The sequence below is a fragment of the Erpetoichthys calabaricus genome, chromosome 5, assembly GCF_900747795.2.
Source record: "Erpetoichthys calabaricus chromosome 5, fErpCal1.3, whole genome shotgun sequence".
NCBI classification, from domain to species: Eukaryota; Metazoa; Chordata; class Cladistia; order Polypteriformes; family Polypteridae; genus Erpetoichthys; species Erpetoichthys calabaricus.
This window is the reverse complement of record NC_041398.2, coordinates 233328607-233343834: the sequence shown is the minus strand read 5'-3', so window position 1 is coordinate 233343834 and position 15228 is coordinate 233328607. Positions and strand designations below refer to the sequence as shown.

General features: G+C 38.4%; 1 protein-coding gene across 1 annotated transcript in view; it reads left to right on the top strand.

The window, feature by feature from the left end:
- The window catches only part of rxfp1 (relaxin family peptide receptor 1), a 182970-nt gene that overhangs the window by 30794 nt on the left and 136948 nt on the right, over window positions 1–15228 (top strand). Inside the window, exon 3 of the mRNA XM_028802659.2 lies at window positions 7132–7215. Within this exon, the coding sequence (XP_028658492.2) occupies window positions 7132–7215 (84 nt within the window). The remainder of the gene's footprint in view (window positions 1–7131; window positions 7216–15228) is intronic.

Genomic DNA, 15228 nt, shown 5'->3' with positions numbered 1-15228 from the left:
ATACGATTCACTGAAAAGAGTTGTTCAAAAAGAATGAATTGCGTCACTATTGTACTGACCATATGAACCTGCAAACCTGTTATTGTGACTTAGCTGTGTGGTGAGGCACGTTAGGGATCTGTGGCAGTGGATGAGTTTTTAATTAAAACAATTCATGACCTTTAAATTTCACAGTTGCCTAAGTATCTCTAGTATCTTTTTCTGCTCGCTTTGTTCTTGATGTTGATGTTGGTACCATAATAATAACATTTACAAAAGCACATATAAATAAAAAATACCTAGAATTGTTAACCTAAGTTGAATATATTTGAATATTTAGTTGTTTTTCATTTGAATTTTCAAACCTGCATAGTTAAAGTTATTGAAAGCTTTGAATAGGGGGTTTATACAAGGCTGCGGTGGGCTGGCGCCCTTCCCAGGGTTTGTTTCCTGCCTTGTGCCCTGTGTTGGCTGGGATTGGCTCCAGCAGACCCCCGTGACCCTGTAGTTAGGATATAGCGGGTTGGATAATGGATGGATGGATGGTTTATACAGGTTACAGGGTTGGGGGCCCAATATGATACCCTTACGTGGGGCCCAAAATCTCTTGCGGCACCCTTACATAAGGGTGACATGTTGTTCTAAAAATAGAACTGGATTTTATTGCACGTAGGTGTTGTATAGTTGTATTGGTTGATTTACTTATTGATATAATTAATTTACAATATCTTCTCATTCAGCTATTCCTTTGTTTCCATCTCCATTTTTCTGTATATATGTTGTGAAAAGGAGACACAACAAAGTGCAAGAGTTGGGGCACCACTTTGATGACCCTGTAAAATTTGAAACAATGCACAGAAATGCAACACGTGATAATTTGCAGAGACGTCTTTCCAGACGCGAGTTCAAAACAGAACTGAAAACAAGGTGGCTGGATCCTGGGTTATATAGTCACTCAGCAGGAAGGGGCGGGTCCAGGAGGGCAGTCAGTGGGAGGGAGAGACAGGGCATTAGACCACAGCGCCAACCCATGGTTCAGTGGGTAATTACCATCACTAGAGCCCTGAAACTGTCTGCCAAGTGTACTCCTGTGAGACCATGTTTATTTTCATTGTAACATTTTTGTGCTATTGTTTTATTTTATTTTATTTTTTTATTTTTATTTTATTTTTACTTTTCCACCTACTATGTTCACATATGTTTACTTTATCGGATTTTGATTCATCTACATTTCTTTTAATATATTATTTTTTCTATGTTTTGTACTTTTGTTATTCATCACATCATTATTAAAATGTTTTTATGTTACCCCCTGTTTATACTCATTATTATTAGTTACACTTCACTATAAGCAGACTTTTATCTATTTTGATGGTTTATTTCGACAATAAACATGTTGAGGAATATCATGAAGATATCATGGAGCCCTACACTAATCTATTTGCTCAATATGGAAACTGGAACAGATCCTTGTGCACTTTACAAAAGAAGTTAGCTGTGATTTGCTCAAATAGATCCATTTTGACAAATGGAAAGGTAAACGTCAGTTGGGCAGCTCATAGTGGTATTACAGTGGCCATTGTAAAGTGGTGTGGAACTTATAGCTGATTATGTCTATTGCAACCGCTAGGGTACCTTGCAGCAGCCCAAACCCCAGACACAATTGTACAGATATAAGTCCCAATATAATGAGTGTTTATCAGCATCCAAATACCTTACAATGGGTTTTTCAATTCTTACAGTGATCGTTCCCTCTGCCTTCCACTCCTCCAGGCAAACTTCGTCCTCTTTCAACCAACTCTGACTTGTCTGGCTGAGATCGGGCAGCTTCTTTTATCTATGACCCCGCAGTATTTCCAGTGCTAGGGCATAGCCCATTGGAAGCACTTCCAGGTCAAGTCCCAGAAAGTAGGGACTATACATCCCAGCAGTTCCCCCTGGTGGCCCCCTAGGAAACCAACACGGTTTCCCTATGGGACTATACCTCCCAGCATGCCCTGCAGGATACTGCCATCTGGCGTCTTCTTTTTCTTTTGGCTGCTCCCGTTAGGGGTTGCCACAGTGGATCCTCTTCTTCCATATCTTTTTGTCCTCTGCATCTTGTTCTGTTACACCCATCACCTGCATGTCCTCTCTCACCACATCCATAAACCTTCGCTTAGGCCTTCCTCTTTTCTTCTTGCCTGGCAGCTCTATCCTTAGCATTCTTCTCCCAATATACTCAGCATCTCTCCTCTGCACATGTCCAGACCAATGCAATCTCGCCTCTCTGAATTTGTCTCCCAACCATCCAACTTGAGCTGACCCTCTAATGTCCTCATTTCTAATCCTGTCCATCCTCGTCACACCCAGTGCAAATCTTAGCATCATTAACTCTGCCATCTCCAGCTCTGTCTCCTGCTTTCTGGTCAGCGCCACCTTCTCCAACCCATATAACATAGCTGGTCTCACTACTGTCCTGTAGACCTTCCCTTTCACTCTTGCTGGTACCTGTCTGTCACAAATCACTCCTGACATTCTTCTCCACCCATTCCACCCTGCCTGCACTCTCTTTTTCACCTCACTTCCACAATCCCCATTACTCTGTACTGTTGATCCCAAGTATTTAAACGTATCCACCTTCGCCAACTCTACTCCCTGCATCCTCACCATTCCACTGACCTCCCTCTCATTTACACACATGTATTCTGTCTTGTTCCTACTGACCTTCATTCCTCTCCTCTCTAGAGCATATTTCCACCTCTCCAGGGTCTCCTCAACATGCTCCCTATTCTCATTACAGATCACAATGTCATCAGCAAACATTATAGTCCACGGGGACTCCTGTCTAATCTCGTCTGTCAACCTGTCCATCACCATTGCAAATAAGAAAGGGCTCAGAGCCGATCCCTGATGTAATCCCTCCTCCAACTTGAATGCATCCGTCACTCCTACCACAGACCTCACCACGGTCACACTTCCCTCGTACATATCCTGTACAACTCTTACGTACTTCTCTACCACTCCAGACTTCCTCCTACAATACCACAGCTACTCTCGGGGCACCCTGTCATATGCTTTCTCCAGGTCCACAAAGACGCAATGCAACTCCTTCTGGTCTTCTCTTAACTTCTCCATCAACATCCTCAGAGCAAACATCACATCTGTGGTGCTCTTTCTTGGCATGAAACCATACTGCTGCTCATTAATCATCACCTCACTTCTTAACCTAGCTTCCACTACTCTTTCCCATAACTTCATGCTGTGGCTCATCAGTTTTATTCCCCTGTAGTTACTGCAGTCCTGCACATCCCCTTATTCTTAAATATGGGCACCAGTACACTTCTTATCCACTCCTCAGGCATCCTCTCACTTTCCAAGATTCCACCTGGAGTATTGGGTGAAAAAATGTTCAGCCATACTTATCTCCTCCGGTCCTTCCATTGCACTGGCCTCTTGGCTGGGTAGGGATCCTTGTTCAGTCTTGGTCGGGATGCCAGTCCATTACACTGTGAAGATATAAACAGGCTGAACCTGAACAGGATTTCAATGACCTACATGCTTTCTTGTTGTACTTTATGCCTAGAAACAGCCTTACGTTGTGCTCCTGAATGGCAAAGAGAAGCTCAGGATGCAAGTGTAGTTGTCTCTTACGTTACTGCAGCACAATACATACTGGAGTTTTGGAAGCGAGGTGCCATCAGCAGGCGCGGGTTTATTTTATTCTGTAGTCATTGATTACCTGAATACCTCACAAGAAATCATTTGCCTTTTTTTATGGTGCCTTTTCCACCTTTAGCCTTTGTTATTGATTGTTTAACTGACCTTTATTTCTGTTGATTTTCTTTGTTGTCTTATAGCTCTTCATGGACACTGGATGAGAGGTTTTATTACCTCTGCTCAGTCTTCATGTCCAAATAAATCTGATCTCAAAGTTATCAAAGAAACAAATTTGTCTCACCTTTTGCATAATTTTGAATGTAGCTATTGAAGATTTCTTTATTTTTTATTCCATGTGATCCCTTTTTGAGTAAAGACATTACATGAATTTTCGGGTGATTTTCAGTCATAGCCTTTGTTTACATAATCTTAGCCATTCTGCGGCAGTTGCTCTAGTGAAGCCGATTGTCTAATGTGACATACCTAATGACTGGGATCACCCAGTGTGTGACTGGCTACAATAAAATCAGGTTTGATTTTCTTTTTGGTTGGAGGAGTGGCCATTTTGCATGCGAAATTCAAGAACCAATGAGCATGCAGCTGGAAGTACAATGCATAGAATGTATCGATGAAGAATAAAAAACACGTGTGTTTTGAACCTCTAAAATAGAACATATAAGTTTGTCTGTCTGTTTTGTGGACAAAAGTTTCTTCAATTTTCAAAGAAGTCATTCAAGAAGACCAGATGAGAATGCAGAACAATTCTTTATTTGCGCATAGATGTGCACAAATGTCTCATTCCATGGAGTGAGCACCCAATCATACAATTCATTTGCTTTCATGCTTTTCTGCCACCATTTCCTCATCTAATACATCACATCATCTGACTCTTAATATACATAGCTTTATTATATCATCTAATCACCCAGTGCCACCAGTATTTTCTGACTCCTTTTAACTCTCCCATTAATCTGAATGTCACTTTGCTAATAGGGGTGTTTTGGGGACTGTTCTATTGTTTTTGGCATCACTTCATAGAAGGGGTGATTGGACTTCCCCATTAGTTTATCCTCACTTTCTAGAGGGGTGTTCGCTACTCATTTACCTCATTCTAACCTTGGAAAAATCAAGCTCACATGCTCAAACTTTAAGCCACGTTTATTTATTTCTTTTTTTTGTTTTGTTCTTTATTTCGCCTTATACAGTTTCTTTTATTAGGAATTTGTTAGTTTTCACATATCCCTTGGGGTCAGAGCGCAGGGTCAGCCGTTGTACACCGCCCCTGGAGCAATTGAAGGTTAAAGGCCTTGCTCAAGGGCCCAGCAGAGTAGGATTTCTTTTTGTCATTGACGGGGATTCGAACCGGCAACCTTCGGGATACCAGCGCAGATCCTTAGCCTCAGAGCCACCACTCCACCCAAATTTAACCCTTTAGTTCCCTTCAATCCTTATGCTCCAGTTATTAGGGGTTTTTGGTATTTAATGGGCGTACTCCCCAGATATGTTAATTCCTCTGTTGAATCAAACATGCATTTAATATTGTTAATTGTAAGTATTAAGCATTCAGTCTGAATCGTGTGTCATTGAGTTGTGGGATTCACACAGAAAGTGCAAAACACACAAGCGGTTCAGAGATCAAGTGGGAAAAATGCCTGACAGCATCTTGTTAAACAGAAGAAGAAAACCTGAGCTGTGCATGCTAACCTAAGGAGCTTCCTAACTTCACTGACCTAAAAATGTTGCCTCTTAGCTTTCTATCTATACTTTATAATACAGACAAATTTTTGGTACTCCTCCACCAAAACAGAAGAACTCACAATTGTCTCTGAAATAACTTGGAACTTGAAGCTGACAAAAGTAATTGGCACCCATCATTGTTGATTCCATATTTAACAAAAATCACACTTTGCTTTAGAGTTTTGATTCAAGAGAATATTTTAATAACACAACTGAAAATAGCATGGATAAAAATGATCTTTCCATAGATGTTCAATAGGATTCAAATCAGGGCTCTTAGAAAGACCACTTTAGAATAGTCCAGTGTTTTGTTCTTAGCCATTCTTGGGTGCTTTTAGCTGTGTGGTTTGGCTCTTTATCCTTATCTGACATTGGGCAGTATGTTTCACTCCAGAATGACTTGATAGTCTTGAGATTCAATGTTCCCTGCACAGACTCAAACTCCCCCATGCCAGAGGCATCAAAGCAGTCCCAAAACATAAATGAGCTTCCTCCATGTTTCACAGTGTGGTGTTTATATTTTTTTTGTCTATGGACATAGAGCTGATGTGACATGCCAAAAAGCCCCGTTCTCATCTGTCCAAAGGACATTCTTCCAGAAGCCTTGTGGGTTGTCAATGTGCATTTTAGCAAATTCCATTCTGGCTTATTTCAACAGTGGAATCCTCCTGGATTTTCTTCCATTGAGCCTAATAAAGAGGTGGAAGGTGCAATCAGACACTGATGGACCTTGAACTTGGAGTTCAGCTTGTATCTCCTGTGGAAGTTGTCCTTGACTTTTTGTCTACCATTCTCAATATTCTTATACCTGTTCTTGGGTCAAATGTCCTCTTGCAGCCCTGTCCAGAGAGGTTAGCTACAGTCCCATGGACCTTAAACTTCCTAATAATATTTGAAAGTGTTGTCACATGAACATCAAACTGCTTGGAGATGGTGGTCTAGCCTTTGTCTTTAACATGCTTGTCTATAATTGTCACTCTGATCTCCTCAGACATCTCTCTTCTTTGCTTTTTCTGGTCCAAGTTCAGCGTGGGACACCAGATGATACCAAACAGCAGAGTGATGACTTTTCTCCATTCAAGTTGGCTAAATGACTGACTGCATGATTGGAGACATGTGTGGGATACTAATCCAGGAAAACAGCTAGTTTGACAAATCACTTGAATCCAATTATTTATGATCTTTTCTAAGGGTACCAACAAATATGTCCAGGCCATTTTAGAATACCTTTGTAGAATAAGTAATGCTTGATCTCTTTTCATACTTGCTTTGCTTTACTCAATTCCTTTTCAAAGGCATGCAGGTATACACAAGACAATTGTTTTTCATTTAGTCACTTTTAAAAAGGCATACACCACATTTTCAATGAGCTGTAAGGACATCAATAAATTTGTCTTTGGCTTTATGGATGTTTCTTTATATGCTTCATAAGATGTTAGGGTTGTATAGTAGTTACGGCATCAGTGACCTGGATTCAGGTCCTAGCCTGGTCACTATCTGTGCATTATTCTTCATATCTTGGGTGTTGTCTGGGTGCTCCATCCTTCTCACACCTGTCAAAAACTTACCTATAAGTTAGTTAGAATGACAAATTTATATGAGTCCTTCTATTAGAAACATTAGTGAGCCCTGTGAAGGACTGATTTCTCACATGGTGTCTCTTAGTGTCTTGGACCATATTGTTTGGGTATAGGTCCACACTCCATATAACTCAGAAAAATGATTACTAGATGCTTGAGAAAACTGAATATTTTCTCTTTCTTTCAACACTTTTAGGAGATAATAATGGATGGCCCCACCTTTTGGATAAATATTTTGGCATTCTTCAATCAAATTTTGGGACAGTCAACAACCATTGCTGTAAGTATTGTACATGTTACCAAACATTTATCTGGAGCCAGACTTAAAATGTTTGCAGTATGGTGACTGCACTTTTTATTTTTAGGTCAGACGTTTTCTTTCTTTTTAGTCATTCCTGTGTGCATTTGAGAGAGGGTTTGTTGTTTGTTGTAATATAACAATATTTATTTATTATTTTATTGAGCTTCTTTAAAAAGCCAAAATCATCCCTGGGGACAAATAAAGTGCCATCTATCTATCTATCTATCTATCTATCTATCTATCTATCTATCTATCTATCTATCTATCTATCTATCTAATAGTGCCTTTCATATCTATCTATCTATCTATCTATCTATCTATCTATCTATCTATCTATCTATCTATCTATCTATCTATCTATCTATCTATCATATACTGCATTTTCTTTCTATCTATCTATCTATTATATAGCGCCTTTCATATTTATCTATCTATTATATAGAACCTTTCATATCTATCTATCTATTATATAGCACCTTTCATATCTATCTATCTATCTATCTATCTATCTATCTATCTATCTATCTATCATATACTGCATTTTCTTTCTATCTATCTATTATATAGTGCCTTTCATATCTATCTATCTATCTATCTATCTATCTATCTATCTATCTATCTATCTATCTATCTATTATATAGCACCTTTCATATCTATCTATCTATTATATAGTGCCTTTTCTTTCTTTCTATCTATCTATCTATCTATCTATCTATCTATCTATCTATCTATCTATCTATCTATCCTGTTTTATATTCTGCTATCTATCTATCTATCTATCTATCTATCTATCTATCTATCTATCTATCTATCTATCTATCTATCTATCTATCTATCTATCTATCTATCTATCTATCTATCTATCTATCTATCTATCTATCTATCCTGTTTTATATTCTGCTATCTATCTAAAGGATAAGGTTGGAATTTTTCAAGTCAAAGTGATTTCTTCACAAACATGATATACAGTATATGCTTCTGCCATGCAAAAATAATGTATGTTCCAATGTCCTGCAATTTCTATAAATTTAGAAAATATCTTGCCTGCACTGGTGCTTTGCAATGGAGGAAATAGGGCATGAAGCACCATCAAAAAATAAAAGCCTGAAACTTAACCAAATACATCTTCTTTGAGTTTTGATAAAAGAAAACATGCATTCTGTTCATGTTTCTGACACATGTTTTTGACAACAAAAGGGATCTGGAAATGATTATTTTATCACGTATTTCTGGTTTTCTCAAGATAAGGATTAGTTTCCTGTTCTCTTGTGTTGAGTTCGCACATATATACTGAAGTAAATCAAAACAAAACCAATCATGTGGTACAAACAGTTTATTGTGATTTGGTCTGATTCAGAGGAAGCCACACCCCACAGGGGTGAAAGATTATTGCTGAGGATGACAAGCACTGAGGTAGGGTGTACAGCTGGTCTTCTTTTGAAATGACTGAATCTCATAAAATTGGTGTTTTTTTTGTTCAAAAATTAAATGTATAAGATATTTTTCAATGTTTTTGTAATCACAAGATGCAGATTAATACTTGACAAGTGTCTTGGCTTCACAAATAGACATGTTTGGTAAGTTTTAAGGATTTTGTTTTCCAGCTTAACACGTGACCCATTAACTGAAATGTATGATGTACTCAAATGTAAAATATCAGTGCAGGCAAGATATTTTATATTAATTTATAAAATTTGCTGGACTTTGAAACAGAATTTTGTATAGAAAATGCAAATATACCATGTTTGAGGAGAGATACAGCAACTTCAACTTGAAAAGTATCAATCTTACCCATTAGACAGACAGACAGATAGATAGATAAGAAGGACACTATAAAATAGATAGATAGATAGATAGATAGATAGATAGATAGATAGATAGATAGATAGATAGATAGATAGATAGATAGATAGATAGATAGATAGATAGATAGATAGATAGATAGATAGATAGATAGATAGATAGATAGAAACTGAACTTATCCGTTAGGCAGCTGGTAAGAAGCATTGAAGAGCATCAGGATTATAAAAGCTTATAATTTTGTTTTTTGTTTGTTTGTTTGTTTTTCATGATTAGTTTTTACTACAATGACCTTTCTCCACTGCACACCATTCCACAAGGATCCAAAACTGACTCTGGACTTCTATCCTGACTGACCCACCATAATAAATTGAGAGCACACCCTGCATGCATTCCTTACCCACAGCACACATAGTTGTTCCTATTGATTTATGAAGCTAGCACCACACTACATGATTTTCCAAGCAATTTTCACTTGTAATCAAAGCAAGTCATGAAAAGTCACAGTGTGCCCCCACAACCACCATTTCTGCAATGCCCCCAGTGATTTAGTCATAGTGATCTGTGCCTCACCACGACAAAATCAAACCTAATCAAGCAAGTTTGATTTTGTGTTAAATTGGAGGAGGTGGGCTCCTATACAGGGTCTGACTGAGACATTATGTTTTACCAGGAATGTGTGGATTCTGGCAGCTCACTGGACGCAGGCTACAGCCTCTAAGAAGGCAGTGCATATATAGACCTCATCAGTCCATGTGCCATAAGGTATACAAGCAATCCAAAAACATAACAAGCTTAAACAACTAAATAACAAAAGAGCTCATGAAAGCAGTATAAAGTAAATTTATCCAGGACTAGCAGTGCTACCCATCCAAAACATGTTGAAATCTAAGCAATCAACCTAGAACTCAGGATATTTATCATTAACGTTTGTAGTGTATCATCTATTGCAGAGGTGATCAATGTCAGGTTTTTGTTCTAACCCGGGTCCTTAATTAGAAACCAGCCTTTGCCAATAGCAGATCTTATTTAATTTCATGGCTTGTTAGTTTTTTAACTCTGCAATGTCAGGCCATTCTTATATTGTAGATTTTCTGTCCTTTCCGTTGGTATTATCTAAATTATTTGAAGCCTAAAACCATTAACCCCTTGTTGCCTAAATTTATTTACAATTATATAAAAAAAAAGAAATTATTTGTGTTTTTGCTGTCAAGCAGCTGCTAAATTAAGTGGAGATTGTTCATTTGAATATAGCACACAAGCAAACAATAAGCTGGTATGTATTCTTATCTTAGCACAACTTTCCTCAAATTTGGATAATTTCTCGAAATTAGCAGCCAAAATCCACGTGCATGGCCACACCAACACTTCTTTTCCATCAGGCGGATGTAGTTTTCACTACGACTGCCAGATGGCATGACAAGTGCTTCCAATACAATCTTTGGTACGTATCAAATATGTATGGACCAGCACTGGCAGGATACAGTATGCCACTTCGGCTGCATTGAGGCGAGAAGCAGTTTGAAGCGATTTTGCGACAATCATCTACAAGAGGTTAAGTAATTTTCATTCCTTCACTTTTGTCTCTTCGGTGCTCTTTTAAGTATTTTATTACACCAAATAATGCATGATGAATACACACAGGTGTAATTGGAAGCAAGCTAGATGGAGATCTGCTGTTTTTTTGTCATTTATATCTTATTGCTAAAAAGAGCCATTAAAAACAGTAAATGCAGCTGTTTTAGACTAAAAAAAGCAATTAAAAGTTCAAAATCTTAGCAAGCAAGACAACAAAAATCAAGAAGAAAAATGTTATTTGAACAAAAAGTGCTTTATCAGTAATAAGTGACTTCACATTAAACAATTGGGTTAGAAGAAAAACCTGCAGGCACTGTGGCACTGCGTTGCTCACCATTGATCTATTGGAATGTATTTTGTAATGTATGTTGTAATAAAAGTTTTCATTCCAATAGATGGTGCATCACAAGCATTAGCATTGCTTTTACAAATCCCATACCAAATGGCATATAACAGAGAAATAACCCCGGACTAACACACAGATACACAGACAATTATCCTTTTCTTAAGGATACTCAGTGACAAAGATTCCAGCATAAGCATTACAAAAACATAATACAGAAAGTAAAATGATTGCTGCCATGGTCGGGCATGATGACAATGTGCAACTCTACTAAATAGTGGCCTTAGAGTGCATAACTGTAAATTTACAAGTCTGCATGCCTCAACACAGCAAGCCTGATGTCAATGTATATCTCCAAATTGAAACAAATTTAATGCATGCAGCAGTTAGGGCAGACACGGGCATGACAAAAAAAATAAGTCTTGCCTTTAAAATATTAAATGTTGCCCTAGGACAGCGTTTCTCAATCTTTAAGTATTTGCGACACGAGTTTTCATAAACGTTTTAATTGCGCCTCCCTAATGTTTTTTTGAAACCCTAATAAAATTTATTCCTATATTTTTTGCTGCCGATACAAGGCTACAAGTTAAAAATTTCCCTACGAATAGCGAAATTACGTCACATATGGTAACATTCGCCCCCCCTTTTTTGTTACGCCCCACAGTTTGAGAACCGCTGTCCTAGGAGACCACTTTTCTTTGTGTGCTGGTTGATCACCCACTCTGCGTCAGGAGGATGGAATAACTGAAATGCTCCTGTCATCCATTGTGATTTTCAATGCAGAAGTAAAACAAAACTTGCATTAACAGTGAAGTAGCATCTGTTGGGGAGTGTGCGGCACTTACCAGAAAATTCTGGTGTTAGTGTTTAATGCAGGTCACATACAAGATGTGTCTGTCTGTGACAGATATGGTATCTCAGATGAAAATAGTTTAAATCTGAACTGTAAAGCAGAGAATCTGTGTGTTTAGTTGCCTTTCACATTTAAACAGAAGATTTACGTCACATACTGTACAGTGGATTCAGAACGTATTTGGACTCTTCCATTTCTGCACACTTTATGGAGTTGTAGATTTAATTTTAAATGGATAACTTTGCCATTATTGTCCATCAATTTATGCTAAGTAAACCAAAATGACAAAGTGAAAACAGGTTTTTCACAAGGTTTGTAAATTTTCAGTCGGTGACTGAAAATGACTGGAAACATCATGCAGTAAGATGGTGGCCTTAAATTGCTGAATCATATTTGTCCTTGTGGAGGTGTCTGCATGTGTGTATGTTATTGGGTCCTGTGATCGACTGGCGTCTGGAGATGGTTTCTGCCAGAACAGGCTGTAGAACATTGCAACCCTGATTTAGATTAAGTGGCTTTGAGGTTGTAAATGTTACATTAGTCTGAAGGCAGCTTAAGTAACAAGACGGACTGGTTTTCCAATTTGTTTACTCTGAGGAGAGAAGTGAGACCTTAATTCATTAAATAATTCATCTAGCCATGCACAAAGCATGGTAATGAAAGCTGAATAAAGAGGTGAACCAGCATGTAATTTCAAAAATGGAAATGCAGACACAAAGGCCAACGTCAAGTAGACACAATGCCGAATGCAATTTAACTTATTTACACTGACCTTCCAAGACTGACACAAAAATATCTTCATAATGGATCTCAAGGTGTAAGCAGTGCTTATTGAGCGGTGGAAAGGACAATCATGAAGGAGATTAATTTTCCTTGTTTATACATTCAACGCTGAAAAAATGACCTTAATGAGCACTGCTGGTGAACTGCACTGTACTTCTGGAACCTGACAGCTGCTTAGGCGTTCATGAGGACAGTTGACCTCCATTACACTTAACATTCCAGTGGCACTACTGAGAGAAAATGGTGGAGGAATTGATTAACCTTTATTCATACTTTACATTTATCTATTTTGCTGTCATTTTTATGCAAGGAGATTTATAAATAATAAGTGCATAGTGTGATAGCTGTGACCCTGAATTGAATAATTAGTTAGAGATAGTGGGTGGATGGATAGCATATTTGTTATCTAAATATTCTTATAATCATGGTGAAACAAGTCACTCGAGGTCACACAGTGGGTCAGTGGTACAAACTGAACCATTTCCCTTTACAGTCAACCATTTTGGCACCGTACGGTGCTAACCATCACACAGTACCAGTTATGCGCCCACTTGCGGCTTCGATTGGGAGTAAGTCAGCCACAAAGTGTATGGATCATAACAATCAGGACAGGATTAATGAATAGTCTAACCTAGGTTGCAGCCTAGGGGCTACAACTAACTAGGGCTCCCGTCTAAAGAAAAAAAACCTAATTGGATTATCCATCCATCCATCCATTATCCAACCCGCTATATCCTAACTACAGGGTCACGGGGGTTTGCTGGAGTCAATCCCAGCCAACATAGGGCGCAAGGCAGGGAACAAATCCCGAGCATGGCGCCAGCCCACCGCAGAACACATAATTGGATTATTTGTTTTACTTTACGATTGTACCTTGAATTACCTGTAGGTATGGACTGCCCATTGGTACTAACGTGACAAACCTTACCGCATGTGCACTGCGTGCTGAGCCGTCGAGCCGCAAGAATTTAATAGCGAGAGAGGGAGAGAGAGGCAATAATATCCACTGATACTACTGGAGAGAGGCGATGCGATTGGCTGACGTTGCAGCCTCCGTTAACCTGTTTGTCCAATCACATGATTGTACTAACTCTTGCCCGCCCCGCACCGATGCGAGCAAGAGAAATGCACGAAAGGAACGTTATGAAATAAACCAATTAGCGATTTATGCACAACAGGCTGCAACAGGCGCAGAGTGTAGAAATCATAGACATACCTGTATATAGATAGACGCCGCATTCACTGTGTTGCCCAGACGACACGATACATATTGCGAGTGGCAAATGTGCCATTTAAATTAATACAGGTAGACGTTTATCTGATGAAAAAACAATAACGTTTAAAACAGTATCGTTTACATACAACAGATTTTGGCGAATCGTTTACATGCAATTATTTATATCCATTTATACATTAATAATGGCAATTATTAAATAATAATAATTATTATTATTAAATAATTCCTCCCATATAAGTAACATTTCTCGGACTGCCTTCTTCCATCTCCGAAACATTTCTAGACGTCCTGTTCTTACGCAACACAGTACTGAAGTATTGGTTAATGCCCGAGTCACCTCACGTATAGATTACTGTAATGCTATTCTATCTGGCATCCCACAAAAACTTATCCATCGCTTACAACTTCTTCAAAATTCTGCTGCCAGGATAATAATCTGCTGTTCTAAATCTACTGAACATATTACACCTTTTTCTCACTCAGCTTCACTGGCTCCCTGTTAAGTACAGAATACAATACACAATACTGCTCTTAACATTTAAAGCTCTCCACAACCTCGCTGATCTCCTACAGACTTACACTCCCGCTCGCTCACTCACTCAGATCCTCATCTGCAGCTCGACTTTCTGTACCGCACATCAAACTCTGTTCTACGGGAGCGCGAGCGTCTCTCTTAGTGCTCCTCAACTCAGGAATTCTCTACCCTGTCATATACATCAGCTCGATTCAATAACACATTTTAAAACTGCCCTCAAAACTTATCTTTTCAGACTGGTATACCAATTGTGAATTTTGCACTGTTACTGACAGTTATCTTTGTTTGTTTGCTAATTATTGCTTTTTGATTTATCATTGTCTTGTTTTAATTTTACTAATGTTGTTTAATTTTATTGTAAGGTGACCTTGAGTGCTAAGATTATAAAACGAGATTTTCTAATGGCCAAATATAACCAAAACAATTGTTCAGCCTTACCTATGAAATGTAATCCCCCGGAATCTGGTTTGCAGTGTACAGCGGTTTGTACAATCCCAAGCAGCTCATTATTCATTACTTCATACCACAGCAGTGCCACTCGCAATATGGCGGTGATGTTGACGTACGGAAGCTGCTGGTCTATGGTAGAAATGGTCAGTACAATGAAATTTACTCGGAATGGTTTGTAAAAATACAATATAAAAATTCTTGGCGTACAGTACATTAGTAGGGCGTAGTATTGAATGATACATCGAATGATTAGGTGTGTGTCGAAGACAACATCATAATTCAGTTTCATTTAATTTTCTAAACAGTTTTACACTTTATTTTATAATACATAGAGTGGAGGTAACATTAGCTGGAAAGAAATGAACAGACATTTATTTCGGTCTGAAACCTCACAGTGTACATGTTAGATCCT